General features: G+C 45.8%; 2 protein-coding genes and 1 long non-coding RNA gene across 3 annotated transcripts in view; 2 read left to right on the forward strand and 1 right to left on the reverse strand.

The window, feature by feature from the left end:
• SLC7A14 (solute carrier family 7 member 14) overlaps window positions 1-17,186 on the forward strand; it is a 196,186-nt gene that overhangs the window by 60,950 nt on the left and 118,050 nt on the right. The window lies entirely within an intron of this gene.
• LOC143810012 (uncharacterized) overlaps window positions 1-17,186 on the reverse strand; it is a 50,203-nt gene that overhangs the window by 29,155 nt on the left and 3,862 nt on the right. The gene's annotated exons all lie outside the window — the stretch shown is intronic.
• On the forward strand, window positions 6,160-7,733 carry LOC143808994 (uncharacterized). Its single transcript, XM_077292172.1, has 4 exons — window positions 6,160-6,197; window positions 7,114-7,173; window positions 7,254-7,328; window positions 7,479-7,733. The coding sequence occupies exons 2-4, from the start codon at window positions 7,132-7,134 to the stop codon at window positions 7,731-7,733; spliced, it is 372 nt and encodes a 123-aa protein (XP_077148287.1). The 5' UTR covers window positions 6,160-6,197; window positions 7,114-7,131.

Genomic DNA, 17,186 nt, shown 5'->3' on the forward strand with positions numbered 1-17,186 from the left:
CAAAATATGGAAAAATTACATCTCTCAAAATGTGGTAAAGCAAAAAATATTTTTTGCAATAAAAAGCGTCTTTCACTGTGTGACGGCTGCCAATCATAAATAAAAGTAAATCAAACCCCCTTCATCACCCCCTTAGTTAGCGAAAAATTAAAAAATTAAAAAAATGTATTTATTTCCATTTTCCCATTAGGGTTAGGGCTAGGGTTAGGGTTAGGGCTAGGGTTAGGGCTAGGGTTAGGGTTAGGGCAAGGGTTAGGGCTAGGGTTATGGCTAGGGTTAGGGTTGGGGCTAGGGTTAAGGCTACAGTTAGAGTTGGGGCTAACGTTAGGGTTAGGATTGGGGCTAAAGTTAGGGTTAGCGTTTGGATTACATTTACGGTTGGGAATAGGGTTGGGATTAGGGTTAGGGGTGTGGTTAGGGTTACCATTGGGATTAGGGTTAGGGATGTGTTTGGATTAGGGTTTCAGTTATAATTGGGGGGTTTCCACTGTTTAGGCACATTAGGGGCTCTCCAAACGCGACATGGCGTCCGATCTCAATTCCAGCCAATTCTGCGTTGAAAAAGTAAAACAGTGCTCCTTCCCTTCCGAGCTCTCCCGTGCGCCCAAACAGGGGTTTACCCCAACATATGGGGTATCAGCATACTCAGGACACATTGGACAACAACTTTTGGGGTCCAATTTTTCCGGTTACCCTTGGAAAAATACAAAACTTGGGGCTAAAATATAATTTTTGTGGAAAAGAAAAAGATTTTTTATTTTCACGGCTCTGCGTTATAAACTGTAGTGAAACACTTGGGGGTTCAAAGTTCTCACAAAACATCTAGATAAGTTCCTTGGGGGGTCTAGTTTCCAAAATGGGGTCACTTGTAGGGGGTTTCTACTGTTTAGGTACATTAGGGGCTCTGCAAATGCAATGTGACGCCTGCAGACCCATCCATCTACTGTAAGTCTGCATTCCAAATGACGCTCCTTCCCTTCCGAGCTCTGCCATGCCCTCAAACAGTGGTTCCCCCCCACATATGGGGTATCAACGTACTCAGGACAAATTGGACAACAACTTTTGGGGTCTAATTTCAACTGTTACCCTTGGAAAAATACAAAACCGGGGGCTAAAATATAATTTTTGTGGAAAAAAAAGATTTTTTATTTTCACGGCTCTACGTTATAAACTGTAGTGAAACACTTGGGGGTTCAAAGCTCTCACAACACATCTAGATGAGTTCCTTAGGGGGTCTACTTTCCAAAATGGTGTCACTAGTGGGGGGTCCAATTTCTTCTCTTACCCTTGGGAAAATAAAAAATTGGGGGCGAAAATATCATTTTTGTGAAAAAATATGATTTTTTATTTTTATGGCTCTGCATTATAAACTTCTGTGAATCACTTAATGGGTCAAAGTGCTCACCATACATCTAGATAAGTTCCTTAGGGGGTCTACTTTCCAAAATGGTGTCACTTGTGGGGGGTTTCAATGTTTAGGCACATCAGGGGCTCTCCAAACGCAACATGGCGTCCCATCTCAATTCCAGTCAATTTTGCATTGAAAAGTCAAATGGCGCTCCTTCGCTTCTGAGCTCTGCCATGCGCCCAAACAGTGGTTTACCCCCACATATGGGGTATCGTCGTACTCAGGACAAATTGTACAACAACTTTTGGGGTCCACTTTCTCCTGTTACCCTTGGTAAAATAAAACAAATTGGAGCTGAAATAAATTTTTTGTGAAAAAAAGTTAAATGTTCATTTTTATTTAAACATTCCAAAAATTCCTGTGAAACACCTGAAGGGTTAATAAAGTTCTTGAATGTGGTTTTGAGCACCTTGAGGGGTGCAGTTTTTAGAATGGTGTCACACTTGGTTATTTTCTATCATATACACCCCTCAAAATGACTTCAAATGAGATGTGGTCCCTAAAAAAAAATGGTGTTGTAAAAATGAGAAATTGCTGGTCAACTTTTAACCCTTATAACTCCCTAACAAAAAAAAATTTTGGTTCCAAAATTGTGCTGATGTAAAGTAGACATGTGAAAAATGTTACTTATTAAGTATTTTGTGTGACATATCTCTGTGATTTAATTGCATAAAAATTCAAAGTTGGAAAATTGCGAAATTTTCAATATTTTCGTCAAATTTCCATTTTTTTCACAAATAAACGCAGGTAATATCAAATAAATTTTACCACTATCATGAAGTACAATATGTCACGAGAAAACAATGTCAGAATCACCGGGATCCATTTAAGCGTTCCAGAGTTATAACCTCATAAAGGATCAGTGGTCAGAATTGTAAAAATTGGCCTGGTCATTAACGTGCAAACCACCCTTGGGGGTAAAGGGGTTAACATTGGGTACGCAGGCCATGCGGATGTATGCAGATGCCTCCGCATGCGTCGTTTTGAAGCTGCGCCAACCGCAACAAAATCCTAACACGTCAGGTCAGCGCAGCGTCAAGATGACGCATTCGGAAGCATTCGCATACAGCCTCATGGCCTGTGTACCCAATGTTAACGATAGGGTACGCAGAACTCATTCAGACGTAGGCAGAGCTGAAGGAAGAGGCGCGGCAGTGGGCGTGACTTCACGGAGGAAGCAGGCTGCCGTCCGCAGCTCTGCCGAACGCGAGTATGAAGCCTGCCTTAAGTTCACATTACAGCTGCCTATTGATGTCTGTGGAGAGGGAGAAGGGAAGGAGAAAGAAGGAGCAGAGTGAAAACCATGGTGCCAGGGCTGCTGCTTTTTGGTGCTTTAATAATAATCTTTATTTTTACATAGCGCTAACATATTCCGCAGCGCTTTACAGTTTGCACATATTATCATCGCTGTCCCCAATGGGGCTCACAATCTAAATTACCTATCAGTATGTCTTCGGAATGTGGGAGGAAACCGGAGAACCCGGAGGAAACCCACGCAAACACAGGGAGAGCATACAAACTCCTTGCAGATGTTGTCCTTGTGGGATTTGAACCCAGGACTCCAGAGCTGCAAGGCTATAGTGCTAACCACTGAGCCACCATGTTTTACTTAACTCCAGTGCTGGATTTAGAGCAGATACAAATTGGAGCTAGAGCCTGCAGAGGGGAAAACTAGTTGAAAATACATGATATGAGGACAAATAGCGAAAGAAAAGGTTATCGTTATGTACCCACACATGACACTTTATTCTGAACATTCACCTGTAGTGACAGGTGCGTTTTAACAATTGTTTTATTAAATTCATTGTGTAATATAAGGCATGTAGATGCACTTTGTTGTGTTTGCCTGCTGAATTTTCGAATATTTCACTATGAATTAAATATCATCTAGTTAGTTCTTATGTAATACTGTGTGGTCTGCATACATCATGTGAGTAGCTAGATAATGCGGCGAGAACATTGATATCTGAACATCAGCTCCTGCACAGTCACGCAGTGCAGCTGGTGTGTAGGAGTGCCGTCTCTCTACATAGACTTGTTTAATATGAAACAATCTGATCGTTAGACAACTGAGCACCTTTGCTGCTCATTGCTGGTGTTGTCCTTTTAACTCCTTTTATTTATTTTTTTTAAGTAGTCCTTTACTGAAAACTTTTACTTTCACTAAAAATATACAGACCCTTTGTCCATCTCTCCCTCTCAAGGATCCAACCAAAATAGTAAGGAAAAAACTATACAATTAATTGCCAAAATAAGATCATTGGTTAATAAAGCTTTACATAGGGCATATTCAGAACCATGTATGAAGATCACTTGTCTCCACATACTTATTGGCACAGCCTTATAGATTTAAAGAGGTATTCCCATCTCCAAGGTCCTATCCCAATATGTAGTAGGTGTAAAAATAATAATATTAGCAAACACCTCCAATTAGAAATGTAGTATAATTTTTCTGATTCGCAATGTCTCTTTCACCACGTGCAGTCTGTCACTGGTTTACAATATTTGTGGTACATCCTGATGAAGGGGTCGCCTGAACCCCGAAACGCGGAGAATAAACCACGTTGAAACCTCTACAATTTTTGGAATTTTTCTTGCGGCAGCGCGGGGATGATCCTTGTTTCCTACCTAAGTGTACGGGTTTACCATGACAGAGAGGAGTCAGAAGACCGCAGCATCTGATTTCTCCTACTCCTGCATGGATTAGAAACACTTTCACCTTCATCTTCTTCTCGCTGTGTAGAGCTCCTGGAGATTAAGGCTCTCAGCTGTGCACTGTCAGCCACTCCCATCTCCTATCCTGCTAAGCACATATTGTCAGAGTTAGCTTTTGCTGGAGGGTGTTGCCAGTGGGTATTGGAGAAAGGTGTTTGGTGGATTTATCTGTGACTGTTGCTAGGTTTTGAGTGTGTGATAATTCCCTTTCTTCGCCTACTTTGGTTTCACCCCATCCTCCAGTCCCTGGTGCATACCTCTGTTGTTTATGTGTATATATTTGCATGTTTGGTATTTTCTGTTACCCCTGTTCGCATTATCTTGTTAGTCTGGTTGATGTATTATGGTGCACTACTACACCCTTCTTCCCTGGGTGGGGGAAGGGTACAGACTGAGGATGGGTTCAGGAGCTAAGGCAAGGTACGTGGCCCCGACATCTTCACCATCAGAAGCAACCTGGGGAACAGGGCGAGCCAGATGGCCTCAAGTGTTATGAACATGGAAGGAATCCCTGGTCTCGGGACACCCGACAACAGAGTCACAACACAGGCATTGCAGGACCTTAGCCATCCATGGTTACGACCATCTGATATAGTGATAGTAAGCTAGTTGCTAGTAGTAATAGCCATGGATACCTAAGGTCCTGCAATGTCTGCACATGAGGAAAGAGACAGCGAATCAGAAAAACTATACTACATTTCTTCTTGGAGGTATTTGCTAATATTATTATTACACCTAGCACATATTGGGATTGGATCTTGTTGATGGGAATACCCCTTTAACAGCGAATCACATATCTGTGAGTAAAATTACAGCACTTATTGGTATAGAACAAGTTTTATATCAGTTTAACAGAGGTATTTATTTTATTCAGACTTTTTTCATGATAAAGACATCTACTCTGATTGAGATAGGGCTTGGTAATCTGCAAAATATATAACCTTAAGTCTCAAAGTTTCTCATATGTATGTAACTGGTCCATCTTAGAATATATCTCTTTAGAAAAATCAACTAAATACCTTTATTAATAAATATACTGTTCTGTATGGGGAGATTTACCGTATTTTTTGGACTATAAGATGCACCTAGGTTTTGGAGGAGGAAATTAGGGGGGAAAAAATTAAAGCAAGAAATGTGGTCAATTCTGTACTTAATATCCTCTATCCTGGTAAATATGGTCCCCTCATCCTCATCCTGATACACATGTGCCCCTCATCCCTATTCTGGCATGCATGGCCCCTCACATCCGTACCCTGGTATGCATGGCCCTCTCATCTCTATCCTGGTGTGCATGCTCCCTCATCCCTATCCTGGTGTGCATGGCCCCCTTATCCCTATCCTGGTATGCATGGCCCTCATCCCAATCCTGGTATGCATGCCCCCTCATCCCTATCCTGGTATACATGTCTCCCTTATCTCTAGCCTGGTAGGCATGGCCACCTCATGCCTATCCTGGCAGGAATTATCACCCTCATCCCTATCCTGGTAGGAATTATCACCCTCATCCCTATCCTGGTATGCAGGGTCCTCATCTCGTCCTAATATGCATGACCTCATCCTTAACCTGGTATGATTGGCGCCATCCCTATACTGATATGCAAGGCCCCATTCTTAGGCTACGTTCACATTTACGTCTTGCGATGCAGCGTCGTCGACGCATAACGACGCATGCGTCATGCGCCCCTATCTTTAACATTGGGGGCGCATGGACATGCGTTGTCATGCGTTTTGGTGCGTTGCACGACGCATGCGTCGTTTGGCCGCCCCTGGCGGGGCGTGGTCGACGCTACATGTTGCAGTTTTGCAGCGTCGTAAAAACGCGTGCGTCGCCCGTGCGTCGTAATTGCGTTACAATCCCCATTGAAACCAATTGACAACTCACGGGACGCAAGTGCGTGCGTCGTGCATGCGTTGTGCGACGCATGCGTCGTTAAATAAAATTACACAAAAAGTGTCTAGACTGTGTCTAGACAGTGAAAAAACATCCCCCATATATAAAAAAAAGTTTGCATTGTTTGTCACTTTGCTGCAGCATACGACAGAGACCAGACCTCATCATCTGCTTTCAAGAGATGTAAGTATAGAATGATTCTGCGCATTTTCTTAATGTTTAATTTTTAAATTGTTTATTGCAAGTTGTGTCTGTTTAGTTCTGCACTGTGGTTGTGTAACGGACATTGGTGTATTTTTATTCTGGTTGTGATGTATGGCGTTGTATATGATGGCGTTTCATTGTCTCCGGCCTTGTTGATTTTATTGTAAAGTATGGTGGTCTATCCAGGATTGACTTTTCTTTTCCATTTTTTTTTGGGGGTGTTTTTTTGTTCTGGTTGTGATGTATATTTCTGGCGTTATATGATGGCGTTTCATTGTCTCCAGCCTTGTTGGTTTTATTGTAAAGTATGGTGGTCTATCCAGGATTGACTTTTCTTTCCTTTTTTTGGGGGGGGTTGTTATTTTTTTTTCTGAAATCTATTGTGCTGTTTATTTTGGGTTGTTCTGTGCATGCGGTTGTTCCACTGTGTTTTTTTAAAAATAGAAATGTTTTCCTTTTTAATCATGTTCTGATGAATTTCAGGGCTTCATATGTAGCCGTACTCTTTTATTTATTTTGTTATTTTTTTTCAATTGTAACGTATGGCGGTATGGTTTGCCTTTTCTTGTGCCTTTTGGAAATCAATGTTGTAAAAATTTTGTTAAAAAAAATCTGTGTCTTTTTGGATTAGTACATAGGGTCTGTTGTTTATTTGTTTTGTTATCTTTCCTGGGACTGGTATGCTTTTGCTATACTCTGGCATTGTGTCGTCTCTGCCATTGTTTTTTATTTCAATGTATGGCGGTGTTGTTTGCTCAGCGCTTGTTCAGTTGGCATTGTACTATGAGTGCACTGTTCGTTGTGGTCGTAATGTTAATGTATGGATTTTTTGATATTTTCCTATATGTGCCTCTGTATTGTGCATAGTAAAATAATAAATTTTTTTTCATTTCAGAATTTCATCTTGTTAACAATGGCCAGCGACTCGAGCCACACAACACCGCTGGGGAATCCGGTGAGTACATGATCTACTGTTGCTTACTATTCGGTGTCATTTGTAGACGTGTCACTCAATTTTTTAAAACTATTTTCCAGGCTTCTTCAAGTGAGGAGGAACAGAGCCAGCAGGAGCAGCGACCTCGGGGCCAAGCTGTGGTGGCAAGACGGCGAGTAAGTATTTTTTCAAACAACCTAGTAAATTTTTTTTTTTCTTTACACTTTTTATTTTTTTTATTTTATTTTTTTTTTTTGGGGGGGGAGGAGGGAGGGAGACCAATTTTTATTTATATTGCAAACATAAATGTTTTCCAATTATTCTAGGTTTCACAACGGGACCAAGATGAGGGCATAGACATAGACATCATGGTCGCCTCTATCCAGGAGCGAGGCCCGTTGTGGGACAGCCGTGACCCCCGGCACGCGGACCAGGGGGTTTTGAGACGTATGTGGGCTGAGGTGGCCAAATCGCTGTGGGATGGCTTTGACAGCGCTTCACCCACAGACAAAGATAAATTTGGTAAGTATTGCCGAAATGCCGCTCTGACCCATCAGGCCAGGATACACAACCGTCTGTGATGTGTTCTACTTTTGTAGAATCGCACACGGTTGCGTTATCAATTAAAAAAGTTTCTCTCAACCTTAATTTTTTTGTTTGACTTTTTCACAGTCAAAAAATTGAAGACCAGATGGCGCTCCATGAAAGACCGTTTCAATCGGGGCCTGCGGAAGGAGGGACAGACTCGTAGTGGTGCTGCTGCGGCAAGGACATCAACATACAAGTACAGCAGAATTCTTCAGTTCCTGAGACCGGTTCTTGCCCGCCGACAGTAAGTATTTAGTACCTATTCCCACACATCGGGTATTGTACAACATGCATATTCACGTAGTATATTCCCCAGCCATGTAGTTTATTGTCCAGCCATTTATTATATTGCCCAGTGACGTAGTATACAGCACACAGACACATAGTATATTGGCCAGCCACGTGCAATATTTCATAGTGGCATAGTATATTGCCCATCCAGGTTTATCACAGTTTCCAATAAAACGTTAAAATAATAGTCACGGGAGACCTTCTAGTCCACGGCAGGTTATGTTCTCAGGGTTGGTCTTATTGCAGGACCTTTGATGACGTCTCGGTCACATGACCGTGACGTCATGGCAGTTCCGACGATAAGCGTAAACCATGGCGGCCGTTACAAACGGCAACCATGGGTGAGTATAGCATGGTAATTTTTAAAAACAAAATGTTTTCAATTTTTAATATTGATGCGGCATAGGCAGTGTCAATAGTAAAAATTTGGTTACATCTTAACGGCGGCAACGGTTACCGCCGGTAAGTGTTTATCGATGACAGAGGGGAGTATGCGGGCGACAGGCATTCACTGCGGGGAGTAAGGAGCGGCCATTTTAATCAGGACTGTGCCCGGCGCTGATTGGTCGCGTCAGCCATGACAGGCAGTTGGCCGTAACAATCAGCGAATTAATACCGTTAGGACTGACAGACGGAACTGACCCTTTCCAATTTTGTAAAATTATAATTTTATAGTGTGTGATGCAATGTTAACTTTATATTATACACAGGAGGTGGCGAATGTGAAATGTTATATTTTGTATACTAATGTTTTCCTTATGTTTTCACAGAACACACAGCAGCACCCTCGAGCCTGTTCGGCCCTCTGGAGCGGTCCTTCGTGAATCGCCATCTGACCCGTCACAGCCATCCCACAGCGAGAGTAGGCTTGCACCACCATCTGGAGAACCAGCAGCCGGTCCATCAGATGTTCCCCTGGCCGAGGCCACTGGCGCTCCTTCCTTCGGGTATTCCCGACAGCGTCAGCGGGCCTCGGACAGGCCGCTACTGCCCGAATTTTTACATTTGAGCACGGTCTTCCAGAATTGTTTCAAGGCGCTGGGCGATAGAATGGACACAGCTCTGTCCAATATCGACCGGTGCCTTGAAACTATGGAATCCGAGCTCTCGAGGCCGGCAAAACATTTCTTTAGTGCCATTGCGAAGGGCATGGTGGAACATCTTACGCCGGAACTCCAGATTTCGGTGATGCAGGCCTGCAACAGTGCCTACGTGACTGCTCTGCAGCAGGCTCGGGTCATGCAGTCAGCGACTACAATGCCCGTAGTACCATCGCTGGCTAGCATGACTCCGACTCCTGCTGCAGAGCACCCACACAGAGCTCCGCGTGCCGAGGGCCACCGCCGCCGCCGCCGACACCATAGAACCGAGCCGCAGAGTCCTGCTCCTGCCAGGCCTTCAAGGACCCAAAGACGCCACGCAGAACAACACCTGTTGTGAAATTGGATTTTGGGCTCCCCCGGTGGCCACTGGTGGAATTGAACTGGTGTGCATCATCCTCTCTGTTCACCTGTTTCCATCAGGATGTGGGAGTCGCTATTTAGCCTTGCTCCTCTGTCACTTCCATGCCGGTCAACATTGTAATCAGAAGCCTTTCTGTGCATGTTCCTGCTGCTAGACAACTCCCAGCTAAGTTGGACTTAGTCCTTGTTTGTTTTTGCATTTTGTTCCAGTTCACAGCTGTAGTTTCGTTTCTGTGTCTGGAAAGCTCTTGTGATCTGAAATTGCCACTCTGATGTTATGAGTTAATACTAGAGTCTTAAAGTAATTTCAGGATGGTATTTTGATAGGGTTTTCAGCTGACCATGAAAGTGCCCTTTCTGTCTTCCTGCTATCTAGTAAGCGGACCTCAATTTTGCTAAACCTATTTTCATACTACGTTTGTCATTTCATCTAAAATCACCGCCAATATTTGTGGGGGCCTCTGTCTGCCTTTCGGGGAAATTTCTCTAGAGGTGAGCCAGGACTATATTTTCCTCTGCCAGGATTAGTTAGTCCTCCGGCCGGCGCTGGGCGTCTAGGGATAAAACGCAGGCTACGCTACCCGGCTACTGTTAGTTGTGCGGCAGGTTTAGTTCATGGTCAGTTTAGTTTCCATCCTTCCAAGAGCTAGTTCGTATGTTTGCTGGGCTATGTTCTCTTGCCATTGAGAACCATAACAAACACCCAGAGGGAGAGAGGAGAAAACGGCCAAAAACAACAACAGCTACGGCGGCTCTGGCGGCTCCAATACCAACACCGAGCTCTCGGCCGGGGTCTAGCCGGAGCAGGAGTAGCCAGAGCCAGTCCACAGTGCCAAGGAGACTGGTCGTGCCTCCTCCCTCCCCTCCTGCGTTGGCATTCTCGCCACCGTCGACCACAGGGTGGTCAGACGTCGGCATACCTTCAAGTATTGTGCAGTATGGTGGTTCCTCCTCCTCCACCCCCCCTCCACCCACTCCCAAACTGGATATCAATCTCCCTTAATCGCCGAAGTTCCTACCCCTTAGAACCTTTCCCCATTTTTCTTTTTGTGTCACCCTTAATAAAATTGTTATTTTGATAACAAAATCGGAGTTTCTTGGTCTAAAATAAAGTTTGCACCAACTCACACCGTGCGCCGTATACACAAATCTTGTGTTTTTAACACCTCATATCTGCAATGTCTGACACAATTTTATCCAGTTTGTTGTAATTTTTTTGTGGGCTGTCTCTCATTGTACTATGAGGTGTTACAAACACAAAGAGGATTAAAAAATATATCAATTTTCAAACCTACTGTAAAGGTACCGTCACACATAACGATTTCGTTAACGATATCGTTGCTTTTTGTGACGTAGCAACGATATCGTTAACGAAATCGTTATGCGTGACAGCGACCAACGATCAGGCCCCTGCTGGGAGATCGTTGGTCGCTGCGAATGATCAGGACCTTTTTTTGGTCGCTGATCACCTGATCACCCGCTATCATCGCTGGATCGGCGTGTGTGACACCGATCCAGCGATGTCTTCACTGGTAACCAGGGTAAATATCGGGTTACTAAGCGCAGGGCCGCTTAGTAACCCGATGTTTCCCCTGGTTACCATTGTAAATGTTAAAAAAAAAAAACAGTACATACTTACATTCCGGTGTCTGCCACGTCCCTCGCCGTCATCTTCCCGCATTGACTGACACTGAGTCCCGGCCGTAAAGTAAAAGCAGAGCACACCGGTGACGTCAACGCTGTGCTGTGCTGTGCTGTGCTTTAGGGCCGGCGGCGATGGACGTGGCAGACACCGGAATGTAAGTATGTACTGTTTGGTTTTTTTCACATTTACAATGGTAACCAGGGTAAACATCGGGATACTAAGTGCGGCCCTGCGCTTAGTAACCCGACGTTTACCCTGGTTACACGGGGACTTCGTCATTGTTGGTCGCTGTAGAGCTGTCTGTGTGACAGCTCTCCAGCGACCACACAACGACTTAACAACGATCACGGCCAGGTCGTATCGCTGGTCGAGAGCGTTGGTTAATCGTTTAGTGTAACGGTACCTTAAGGTTATTGGTCAGGTGAGGTGGTAGCAATGTTCACGTGGCCAAGTGTCGCCACTACTTGACTCTGGACGTATTCCAGCATCCTGAGTTCAATAGTGTTAACTCACTAGAGTTGAGCAAACATGATCGTCTCCCTCCTTGTCAAGCAAAACACTTGCAGACTAGTAGCATATGGGCCCCGGATTCATGGACTGTGGATTATGATCTGCAGCCACATGTTCAGAGGCTGTGTGACAGGCAGAACACATGCACATCCAAGGCCTATTACCTCGCCATGCATGTGTAGTGCCTGTCACACAGCCGCGGCACATGCAGCGGCAGAAAACCTGCTTCAGCCATCACGCTCCATGATGCCAGGTTCTATATGCAAATAGTCTGCAAGATTAATTGCTTGACAAGGTGGGAGCCGATCATGTTCGCTTTTAAAACTATGGAACACACGGCTATGTGAACAATTGGTTTCTTTTGTCAGAGTCAATTTGGGAACTGGTGCTCACATTACTACATTTTGTGGTACACGCATTTGGTTCTAGAACATTGGATTTGTTTTAACTTTTTTTTTATTGCCAACAACATTGTAACATAGGGGAGCATTTTTTTTTTTTAAACGGAAAGGCACAATAAAGAACTTTATTTCAAAACACAACACAGTAGAAAATCACGGTACATTACAACATTTAAAGAACATTACATTAGGGTGGTAAAATGTCATGGACTCAATAGTGTTTAATTCTTTAAATGACAGTGTTTAGATTTTTATTAATCACCATAAATTTAGTTACAGTTACAGCAGGATAAAGTACTGTTTCTACATTAAACCATTTGATCTTGCCATGACACACGGCCAACATCTGAAACAAAATATGAAGCAAATCGATCCCTCATCTGAGCAATTTCCAAAGTTGTCCTCAGAGGATGATCTTGGTAATCGGGCAATGGGTTTGGTATGGGTTCATCTAGTTCCACTTTGAGTCTCTCTTTAGCAATAATATAATTGTGGAGAACCACACAAGCCTTCACCACCTGATCAACTGTCTCAATTTTCAGATTTATAGCGGATCCTAAAATCCGCCATTTGGAGACAAGGATTCCAAAGGCGCACTCCACAGTTCTTCTGGCCCTGGACAGTCTATAATTAAAAATACTTTTTGTGTGGTCCAAGCCCCAACTGGACTAGGGTTTCAGTAGGTTGGCACACATTTGAAATGCCTCATCACCAACAACCACAAATGGCATTGCCGGCCCTTCGGTGTTGGGAAGAGGTCTTGGCTGGGGGAAATTAAAATTGTTCTCATATAATCTTTGGCCCATATCAGACTCCTTAAATGTCCGTGAATCATTTGCACGGCCAAACGCTCCAATGTCCACGGCGAGAAACCTGCAGTCCGCACCTGCAATTGCCATGAGCACGGTGGAAAAGTATTTTTTGTAATTAAAAAACAGAGATCCACTTCTTGCAGGCTTTGTAATCCTAATGTGCTTCCCATCCACTGCTCCAATACAGTTAGGGAAAGAACACAGTTGGTCAAATTTTTGGGCGTTGGCCTCCCATAACTCTGTTGTTGGGATTGGTAAAAATTCCTCCCGGAGATTGTCCCACAATGCGCGGCATGTGTCGGCAATAATACCCGAAAGTGTGGAGACTCCAATCCGAAACTGGAAATGCAGGGATCTCAAGATCTCTCCGGTAGCCAGGAAACTGCCAAGAAGAAAAATAAATTAATTTAATTAAAGTACATTGTTATAAAATAAAATTACATTTTCCATCCCTCCCCCCCCCCAAACAAAAAAAAAGGTTATTTAAAAAAAGGGCAGAACATATAAAGTCCTTCAAATAGCTACATTACGTACCGTAGAGTCACCAGCAGACGTTCCTCGGTGGAAATTGATCTCCGGAGCTGCGTGTCCTGCCTGGTAATGGCTCCTTCCACCAGACGCAGCAGATAGCAGAAGCTGTCTTGAGACATCCTGGTATACTCAAAATATTTTTCCAGGTTGTCATTTAGCTCGCCAAACAAACAATGGTAGGCTCCACGGCTCTCTCGGACTTCCACTATAGGGTGTAGCCAAAAGCGCCGATGACTCCTCCTTTGTTTATCTCTTTTCCTTTGTTCATGAAAGGCGATAGCGTAAGCATTAGCCATGGCAAAATCCAGCTCCATATTGAGGTAGATACTCTCCATGGGACGCTCCATCTTGATGCTGTAAAAACACGCAAAATGGGAGGAATTTATCTATGCCGGGGTATATATACTAAAATTCCATTATACCCACCCTCTTCTATCCATTGGTGGTATTATCTAGTGTCTAGACAGTAATGGGCCTTTTCGTCATGCTATTGGGTGAAAAAATGACATCATTGTTTGACAACGCATGCGTCGAAAAACGCTGCGTTTTTAACAAAAACGCAGCAAAAACGCACCAAAAAACGCTGCGTTTTACGACGCATGCGTTAAACGCATGCGTCGAAAACGGTGCGTTTAGTGTGCGTTACTAATGCGTCATGCGTTGCGTCGACGACGCTGCATCGCAAGACGCAAATGTGAACGTAGCCTAAGGAGGACGTCCTCCAGCTTGTCTTGTTAGAACGATTCTTTAATGGACTAACCCCCGAGACACAGGAATGGCTTCGGGACAGGCGGCCAACGACTCTTCAGGAAGCCGCTCGTCTGGCCGATGAACATCATGATGCCAGGAGGCCTCAGTTGTCCGGATCAAAGATGGTCACTAGGGGTCCACCCATGGACCTGGAGGGCCCCAAACCACAGAAGATTGTAGGGGGACCAGCTAGAAACCCACCCTACCACAGTTCCCCTGGGGCGCGATGCCACACCTGCCGTCAGCTGGGCCCCCTGCAAAGACAATGTCCCAACTGGACTCAGCATACCCAGTGGCCAAAGGCGGGAACAGCTACCTTCAGCCGGGCCGCTGTACACTGCTGCCAAGGCGAAGTTGACCCGAGATTGGGGGCTACGACTAACCAAGGGGTGGAAGAAATGGAGGAAGTGCTGCATGAAGTGGACCCCGTGCAGGCAGCCCAGGCAGATAATCGACAACAGCATCGACAGGTCGTGTGGGTTCATGGGAAACGTATGCAGGGACTAAGAGATTCCGGGGCAACTTTGACCCTTGTGAAGCCTCATCTCGTCCGAGACCAAGAGAAGACGGACCGGACAGTGGCAGTCCGTGTAGCAGGGGGAGCCATACATCAACTGCCCACTGCCCGGATTCACCTAAACTGGGGCGTCAGGGATGGCCTTGTTGAGGTCGGCTTGATGGAGGATTTGCCCGCAGATGTCTTGCTGGGAAATGACTTGGGGCCCATGTTGTCTGCCTTCTCGGTTGCCCCTCTGGCTGAGACATATCCTGTGACAACCCGGAGACAAGCTCGAGCTGCGGAGGTGAAATTATTTGAGGATCCTTCATTGGAGGGATATCGTGGGAAGGCACAAGAGGGGAGAGGGGTACTGGAAGGGGAACAGTTTATATGGAAGCAGGGACTCCTCTACCGGATCACAGAGCAGCACCACACAGGGACAAGCCCCACTATAAAACGACAGCTGGTAGTTCCCAAGAAGTACAGGCAGGAGTTACTGCGAATCTCTCATGACATACCCTTGGCCGGGCACTTCGGCGTCAGTCGCACCAGGCATCGTCTTGACACAAAACTTCTTTTGGCCGGGGGTAACCTATGATGTTCGTCAGTACTGCCAGACCTGTGACAGTTGCCAGCGCATTGGCAAGAGGGGAGATCGATGCAAGGCCAAATTACGCCCCCTCCCCATTGTGGAGGAACCATTTAGCCGAGTAGCGGTCGATCTGATAGGGCCATTAGCCAAACCCAGTCCGTCAGGGAAAAGGTATATATTGACAGTAGTAGATTATGCCACACGGTATCCAGAGGCGGTTGCGTTACCTAACATACTGGCAGACACGGTGGCGGCTGCCCTGCTCCAGGTTTTCTCATGGGTTGGATTTCCCCAGGAGATTATCTCGGACCAGGGTACCCAGATTACAGCAGAGGTGACCAACCAACTGTGGAAGCTGTGCGGCGTAAAGTCCATTAGAAGCGCCCCGTACCATCCGCAAACCAATGGGTTGTGTGAACGCTTTAACGGGACGTTAAAACAACTCATTGGGACTTTTACCAGGACCTACAGGGACTGGGAGAAATTCTTGCCTCACCTCCTGTTTGCCTATCGGGAGGTGCCCCAAGAATCCACGGGGTTCTCCCCGTTCGAACTGGTATATGGGAGACGGGTAAGGGGACCCCTAGACTTAGTGCTAGAACACTGGGAAGGGGAGGGCATCATAGAAGGGGTACCTATTGTACCCTATGTGCTGGAATTCCGGGACCGCCTACAGGAGCTGACCCAGGCTGTACGTGGGAACATGCAGGAGGCTCAGTGGCGCCAGCGTGTATGGTACGATCGGAAGGCCAGAGAGCGTACCTTGGAAATAGGACAGAAGGTCCTGGTGTTAGAGCCCACTAGGCAGAACAAGTTCCAAGCTGCATGGCAGGGGCCCTACCAGGTAGTGGGGAAAATAGCCGACACCACCTATAATGTCGCCGATTGTAACGACCCCAGGGTTATCCGCATGTTCCACGTGAATATGCTGAAGCCCTACCGGGAGCGCCCTGAAGAGGTAGTGGCCATCTGTGCACCTGAAGCAGAGGATTTAGCCGGACTTCCCTTGCCTGATGTTTTAGGGGAAAGGACTCGGTCTAAAACATGGGACCAGGTACACTTGGGTGAAGACCTAGGTTCCTGGGAGAGACAGCAGGCGGAGGCGTTGTTGAGGCAGCGACAGAGGATGTTTTCAGGGAGACCAGGGTACACTCGCCTGGCACAACACAAGGTTGAGACCCAGGATCAGACCCCCCCTGTGACAGCCCCCCTTCCGCGTCCCAGAGTCTGTACGAGAAGGGATGTGACAAGAGATACAAGAGATGTTGTGTTTAGGGGTCTTTTAAGAGTCAGATAGTCCCTGGGCATCCCCCGTAGTGTTAGTGCCCAAGAAGGATGGGACTACACGGTTTTGTGTAGACTATCGTAAGCTCAATGAGAAAATGTTGACGGATGCGTATCCCATGCCGCGTGTGGAAGAGTTGTTAGACCGGCTGGCGGGAGCAAAGTATTTGACCACCATCGATCTATGCAAAGGCTACTGGCAGATTCCCCTTAGTCCTGACGCTGTTCCCAAGTCGGCAATTGTCACCCCGTTCGGCTTATTCCAGTTTTGAGTTATGCCATTCGGGATGAAGAATGCTCCGGCGACCTTCCAGAGGCTGGCTGACCGGCTTCTGGATGGTCTCTAGGACTATGCTTGTGCCTACCTGGATGACATCGCCACCTCACTTCGCGACATGGGAAGAGTATCTAAATCACCTAGAGACAGTGTTGGACAGGATCCACAAGGCCGGAATCACCCTGAACCCAAACAAGTCTCACGTAGGCAAAGCAGAGGTTCAGTATTTAGGGCATTGGGTGGGAAGTGGGAAACAGCGACCAGAACCAGCCAAGATTGAGGCCATAGCCAAATGGCCCACCCCACGCACTAAAACCCAGGTCATGGTGTTTGTAGGGACAGCGGGGTATTACAGGAAATTCGTTCCCAATTACAGCAGCGTAGCCAAGCC

The sequence above is a fragment of the Ranitomeya variabilis genome, chromosome 2, assembly GCF_051348905.1.
Source record: "Ranitomeya variabilis isolate aRanVar5 chromosome 2, aRanVar5.hap1, whole genome shotgun sequence".
Classification (NCBI taxonomy): domain Eukaryota; kingdom Metazoa; phylum Chordata; class Amphibia; order Anura; family Dendrobatidae; genus Ranitomeya; species Ranitomeya variabilis.

Excerpts from the sequence above, each read along its gene's own strand:
- LOC143808994 (XM_077292172.1), top strand. The coding sequence starts at position 7,132 with ATGGCCAGCGACTCGAGCCACACAACACCGCTGGGGAATCCG. Across the intron at positions 7,174-7,253 it reads CAACACCGCTGGGGAATCCG|GCTTCTTCAAGTGAGGAGGA; the intron begins GTGAGTACATGA and ends ACTATTTTCCAG. Across the intron at positions 7,329-7,478 it reads CTGTGGTGGCAAGACGGCGA|GTTTCACAACGGGACCAAGA; the intron begins GTAAGTATTTTT and ends CAATTATTCTAG.